General features: G+C 35.1%; 1 protein-coding gene and 1 long non-coding RNA gene across 2 annotated transcripts; both read left to right on the top strand.

Annotated features, from left to right (window-relative positions):
* The first annotated feature begins 247 nt into the window (after positions 1-247).
* Positions 248-1,682, top strand: LOC136820488 (uncharacterized). The gene is made up of 2 exons (XR_010848596.1): positions 248-582; positions 886-1,682. It is a non-coding gene; the product is annotated as an uncharacterized lncRNA (long non-coding RNA).
* Positions 1,683-4,478: 2,796 nt separating this feature from the next.
* LOC136820477 (D-alanine--D-alanine ligase-like) lies at positions 4,479-6,623 on the top strand. The gene is made up of 2 exons (XM_067076662.1): positions 4,479-5,096; positions 6,128-6,623. The coding sequence occupies exons 1-2, from the start codon at positions 4,512-4,514 to the stop codon at positions 6,542-6,544; spliced, it is 1,002 nt and encodes a 333-aa protein (XP_066932763.1). The 5' UTR covers positions 4,479-4,511; the 3' UTR covers positions 6,545-6,623.
* The last annotated feature ends 403 nt before the right edge of the window (positions 6,624-7,026 follow it).

Here is a 7,026-nt window from a genome sequence, read left to right as displayed (position 1 = left end):
ATTTGGGAAAAGAGGATAAGAAACGCCGCTGCCGCTCGCTGTTTTCCTATTCTTTCCCTTTGAATTCGGCACCCTTTGAAGAAGCAAGGCTGTAGAATAGTTGAGCAAGAAGGAAGGCCGAAACAAAATGGCGTTACGTACAGGTTAACCAATGTTCAAGAAAAAAGTCCTTTGAATAAAGCTTTCCAGTGAGTTCTTTGTGAAAAAGAGACTGGGGAGTGAATCTTTGATCTTTTTGGGGGTTTCCCCTGAGAAAATCGAGGAAAATCATTCCATATTCTGGGAGTAAAGATGGCGGACATGAGGCATGCTTGAAATTTTGAAAAATTGGGACCAATTTCTTTCTGGCTTGTATTGCTCTGAATGAATTTTTTGTGTTGCAGACATAATTTTTATGGGTAGTAGGAAGGTTGATAGTGATCATGTAAGTATTAGTTTACCCCGGCACTCTCTAAAACGTCTTGGCATTTTGATTTAAGATGGGCAAAATCAATTGATAATTTTGTTGTTTTTCTTCAACTTTTAGATAAAAAAATGTAATTTTAAGCAAAACTTGCCCCATGGTAATGGAATTGAGATTCAGTAAGTATACTTGATTTCCTCTGTGGTACTTTTAGCTCTATCTAGGGAAACCATTGATTTTTGGGTTGAAAATTTCAAGGTTTCAACAACAAAAACATTTCAAAAAAATAACTTTGACATGTGATATTTATAAATTGTGACTACCTGAAGGGTCATGATTTTGACCAGTCAGTAGATTATGATTTAGAAGGTGCAAGGCTTTGGTACTTTTACATTCAAAATATTGCTTAATCCGTGGAATTTGCATTTTGTATTTAAACGGATTAGGGTAATTTCATATACAGATTTACATTTTATTTTCAGGCTAGTTATCATATTCTTTGTGAAATACTGTTAACAACACCGTCGCATAGAAGTATTGGCCATCCAAGTACAGGTTGCTGATGCAACGACGATTGACTCAAGATTCAGACATTTTTGCATGTTGACTGTCACGTCTGTTCTCTGCAGTGCCAGCAGAAAAGGACTGCTAAAAGATGAGCGGGAACTGATGTACGAAAACTTTACGTGTATTATATCTATTTGACTCAACAGAAGCAGGATGGAATAATAATTCTATGGTGTTTGATGTTATATTTATGGAAAAAGTGGATTTGAGCGGTTGGACCTGTATGCCCTTTGAAAAATGGATGTCGATATATTTATTATCAGAATGTTCAATGGAAAATTGGGGATTTCGATATACACATTATTATGTAAATGTTCTGGCGAAGTGGATTTTGATGCAACTTCTTTTTGGAATCTTTATTTCGATGTTTGTTTTTTATCCAGGTTGTCCTTGGAAACTGAATTTTGAGGCATAAATACATATTGCATGGTATAGATGAAATGGATACGTGCTGCAATGATAAGTCTACTTCATTTGTCTATATTTTGATTTGGGGGCTTTTGCCCTGAAGCTATCCCTTAATTTGGGAAGCAGGTCAAAACAAGTCATCAAATCAGGGAACATGTAGGCCAAAATTGCCAAATGTAAACAAACCAGGAAGAGCCAGAAATGCTTCTATAATTTAAATTTATATTCATATTTTCAGTCTGATGATATCTTTAAACTATATTTTTCAAATTTAGATTTAAATTTTTTTAGCATTGAGTCATAACACCTTTTGCATTTAGTGTTCATGGAGCAATAATCCAATTTTTAATCAGCTTTGAAGTCTTAAAATCTGTATGAAATGTACTACTCAAGAACACAGTTGGAAAGGCTTTGGTCATTTTTATTGTATATCCAACTTTTTACTTCAAGTAAAGTCAATGGTGATCTATTTTTCTTCATGCTCTGCAATACACATTGATTTGAGGTGTTTTAAAGGCCTATAAATGAAGTTAAATTATACTGAAAAGTCTTTTTGTTCTTAATCTTTTGCAGCAGTTGCAAAGAAAATTTATATTCAGAGAAATAGCGAAGTCATATTATGCACTGAAAAAAAAATACAAACTAACAATGACAATCTGTAATTCAAATATACATAATATATACACTGTGGAAGAATATTTAATTTTTATACACTATTATTTGTTGGGTTGGATGGAAATGCATAGTTTTTTCAGTTTTTTTAACCTCATTTTTACGATGTTTTTGTATATATAATATTTTTTCTAACATATCTGGGGAAATCCCCTGGTGATGTCTTCGGTATAATTTTTGTATTTTTTCAATGGTATTGTAAGATTATTTTATGTTTTGTTGTCTAGAACTCATAAAGTTCTTACAAGAAAGCCTTCATGGTATTTATGACCTCCTGGCATTGATATCATGAATGGCCATCGTTTCTTTTTTCCTTTTCTTTCTTTGACATTTGTTGTTGTTTTTTTGTCCTCCAAGGTTTTATTTTCAACCTCGCTATCCCTACTGAAGGCCTTTATGGTATTGTTTCTTAGAAACTTTAGCCCAAGAATAATGATAAACTAGTTTTACCAGCTTCGTTTGTATTCTTACGCAACACATTTCAATTATTTTGGTATCTAAATTATCCAGCAAGGGAAATATTTTTTACAAATAAAGCTGAGAAACTATTTAAGGCTCGCAACCCAAAGTCTTGTCCAAAGTAAAAAAGTGCTTATAAAAAATAACAAAATTCTCGACTTTAGAAAGAAAAAAAATTCACTTTCGATATCAATCACGGCTGCCATTTTTTGTTTGTACTTCTAGTCTTGTGCGCATAACGAATCAAGCGCTCTGATTGGTTCAGAACGAAAACAATCGATCGGCCGCAGACATTTCAATAGAAACAAAAGATTCTACAGCCTAGCTTCAAATAGATGAATAGCGCATTTCTTATCCTCTTTTTCCAAATCTCTGGGCACCCCGTTGCTAAGATGTTGGCTTGAAATCGAAAATGAAACCACTCAAAACAAAAGTAAAATCGGCCCGTACTTGAAATCCCGTAATCTTGATATACGAGTTTAAGTCTATACTGCCTAGTCTAACCACCGTTAAAAATGCCTTCGGGAAGGTCCCTTCTAACTTTGAAAGCCAGAATTGGAGCTATTTCACCAAACCCCTAGAGCGTAAGTTATTTAGCTATCGCAACTGCATGAAAAAATTGAACGTGCGCATGTAAAGTTAAACGAATGTAAACAAACTTTTTTCAGGTTTTTGAAATAGATTTACCACACTGAAAAAACAGTAAAAACACTCTAAGTGATGTAAATCTATTTTGAAGAGCAAAAGAAAAAGTTTTTTTACATTGATTGACATTCAACATTCATTCAACCACTTTTGGATTCAACTTTACATACGCATACATTCAACTTTTTTGTACTTTGCCAGTATCTTGTTTTACTAAGAAGGAGTTTCTCTAGTTACGGCCATATGATGGTATTTAAAACTCAATAAGCTTTATAAACAATAAAGGTAGTTATTAATAAAATAACAGACAAAGATAAATTAGACACTTTTATATATTTAAAACACTCGCTTCAGCTTTTCAAAGCTAAATCAAAACTAATAAATTGTAATATGTAATAATGGTAATAGCATATAACGTAATATGAAAATATGTATACTACCGTCCCAGAAAAAAGCCGAACATTTACGGAAGAGACTAACTACAGGGATGCTTGCGCGACAAAATACAAACAAACACGCGCAACAAAATTTCGAGATTCCAGTCTAATATCTATGCGTGAAGCTATGTCGTCGCTACGCTCCTGCGGGGGCAATTATGAATAGGACGAATAGCCCGGGGGGGGGGTACTAGGGCAAGATAGGTAACGGGGATACTCCGCTGTTCAGGGTACTTTTTTAACCTCCACGAGTCCCAGGTAGGGTCGCAAAAACACCAAAACAGAAAAGTTAGTCCCTCGTAGGGTGCCTTTTTTTTGGAAAATTTGAGGAAAAAGTACACGCTTTTTTTTTTATAAGAATGGTGTAAATCCATTTCATCATGGATATTCTAAACCTTTTTTGGAAAGTCATCCTAAAATATTCTTACATCATTCTTATTACTTGGGGGTAATTGGCAATTTATAATTTAAAATGCTCTAAAAATGATATTCTTAGCTTTAGTAGCCAAATTCCATGATGGTGATATTCTTAGCATATTCTTAATTTTTTGGCCATTCTCATCATGGACATTCTTATAAAGTGTATTCTTATAAAAAAAAAAGCGTGTAGAAAATTTGAGAAAATTTTGGAATTTCAGTCCCATTCAGGGTCACTTTTTTTGCAAATTTCGAGTCCCACGTACAGTAGGGTCCATTTTTCGAACCTCAGCGGAGCACCCCCGTCGGTCGACAAGGGTAGTACCCCCCCCCCCCGGGACGAATAGTCATTGAATTGAGATATATGAAAGTGCCTGAAATACAATTAAATTAAAAAAACCATCTGTCGAAAAGGCAATTATCTAATCACTAATAACTTTGAATGAAAAGATATGCAAGCTGCAATAAAATGATAGGTCAATGGTAAGAATCATTGCAAAAAAATGCAAGACAAGATGTTGCGAGTTGCTGTTATTGAAGGAGGCTATAGCAAAGAAAAAGATATCTCAGTGAAAAGCGCTCAAGGTGTTTTTGAGAACTTGGACTTATCAAAGTATCTTCCTACTCGTGTATACATCGACGACGTTGAATGGACGGCGTACGACGCCGACGGACGGTACCCGATTAATAAAAATGACTTCAGCTTCATACACAAGGATAACATAAAGATCACTTTTGACGTTGCTTTTATTCTAGTTCATGGGACTCCAGGTGAGGATGGAAAGCTGCAAGGTTATTTCGATATGATAGGTATTCCTTACACGACTTCATCTGCTGTTGTTACCACGTTAGCTTTTCACAAGTTTTACGTTAAGCAATTCATCCGTAGCTTGAATCTAGCAAACGTGGCAGAAGCGGTGTTAGTGAAACGTGGTGAAACAGTGAATGATGATGAAGTACTGATGAAGATTGGGTTACCGTGTTTTGTTAAACCAACAGATGGTGGCAGCAGCTATGGCGTGACCAAGGTGAAAGAGAAGACACAATTACAAGAGGCCATTTCCCTGGCATTTAAACATGGTAGTCAGGTATACTTTTCTAAGCTTGCTAGGTTTTTTTTGTCTTGGAAAGTTATGTGTATTCAATTAAATTACCCTCATGGGAATCATTCTAATGAAATATAATTTGAGGCAAAAGTAGTGCATTGATATACAGGGTGTCCCTAATGAAAGTATCGAGTCGAAACACAACGATGAGTAGAAACTTTTATGTGTGTATTCATTATTCATTATTTTATTAGGGATAACACACACAAACTTTTCTACTCAATAGCATGTTCAAACTCGATACTTTAATTAGGGACACCCTGTATGAGAGCAGCTATACTTAATGTATTTTGAAGAGTGAAGGGATTTTTGAGTGACCTTTTTCTCTAAACAAGAAAATTGACCAACAAGTTTTTTTGACAAGACAAGCTGTTTTCAAATTAATTATTTAATTTCTTTCAAACTACGATTACCTAACAATGTAAGCCACAAATTGCTACCGTGAGTATCACAGCTCGAATGAATTAATATTTTCTCTTTGAAAACTTGGCCTCTGATACTCAGAGTAACAAATTGCAGCGCGTTAACTTTTAATTCAATAATTCGAGTATACAATAATACACATAATCGCATCTTGATTAAAGATACTATTTCACTTCATCCTCGTGCCCAGGCCTAACCCTTTTTCTTTGTGTGACGAGGAGATTAGCCCTGACTTTTATAGCGAGCCTCGTTTCGAGGCCAAAACTCGTGACCACGCCCTTAAAAATGGAGATTTCGACAATATGAAAAAACACCCTAGGGATTCACGCAAGGATCAAGTGTGCCAAGTTTCAGCCAAATCTGACCATTTTTGAAGTCTCCAGCCTTCCCCAAAGTTGAGAACCTCTAAAATGTAAGTTTAAACTTTAGAATCCAGCGTTAACTTAATAACTTTGAAACTTCACTGAGCATTTTCTTTTTTTTTTAAATCAACAAATTCATATTGAAGAGTCCCACTTCTCAGTGATTTGACTTCTACTGGCTACAAAATTGCAAAATCATTAATGCAGGTTTGTCATGTTATTTTGCAGGTGATGATCGAATCATTTGTCGGTGGACGGGAAATCACTAACGGGGTGTACCGAAAGGCCGACAAACAAATCAAAGTCCTCCCGATCACTGAGATCATTACCGACAACGAATTTTTCGATTACGAGGCTAAATATGAAGGAAAAGTTGATGAGGTGACACCTGCTGATCTTGATGACAAAATGACTATGAAAATCAAAACTCTCACACAACGAATTTACGATGCTTTGGGGATGAGAGGTGTCGTTCGTATTGATTACATCATCAATGATGTAAACAATGAACCCCATCTTATTGAAATTAATAACGTCCCTGGCCAATCAGCGCCGTCCAGTATTATCCCACAAATGGCACGATGTGAACAAATATCGTTACACGAGCTGTATGGAGATTTGATACAAGCCAGTTTAAATCCTTGAAGAAAACAACAAAATTATATATTTATAACATATCAAATAGGAAAATACTTTTAATAAATTCCCTCTGCAGTCTAAAGTTTACATATCTATTAGTTCTTTAAGTGACCAATAGTTTTTGTTTTGCTTGATTTATTGAATTATTTCAATTTTTACAAATTTTACAAATTAGCGTAAGGAAAGCTTGGCAGTGGTAGATTCACCTGAAAACCACCAAGTTTAGTTTCTGCCAAAATTTATTATTTGCCCTATCGCCATCAATTAATTTCCCACTAAATACTTTCTATTCTATTACATCTTAGACTAGAGTGACAGATATTGAGACAGGGACAGACTTTATTTGACTTCAACGATTTTTGGCCAAAATCATCCGCTGCAACCAGCATAATTTCCAGTCAAGTTGACCTTTTCCATCCATTTGCCAAATTAATATCCTCTCCAAAAAAGCTTTTCGGCCTTACGCCAAGACAAATATAATTGATAAA

The sequence above is a fragment of the Clytia hemisphaerica genome, unplaced genomic scaffold (assembly GCF_902728285.1).
Source record: "Clytia hemisphaerica strain Z4C2 unplaced genomic scaffold, Clytia hemisphaerica genome assembly, whole genome shotgun sequence".
In the NCBI taxonomy this organism is placed as follows: domain Eukaryota; kingdom Metazoa; phylum Cnidaria; class Hydrozoa; order Leptothecata; family Clytiidae; genus Clytia; species Clytia hemisphaerica.
The sequence above is the reverse complement of the archived record's forward strand: the minus strand, read 5'-3'. Positions and strand labels throughout refer to the sequence as shown.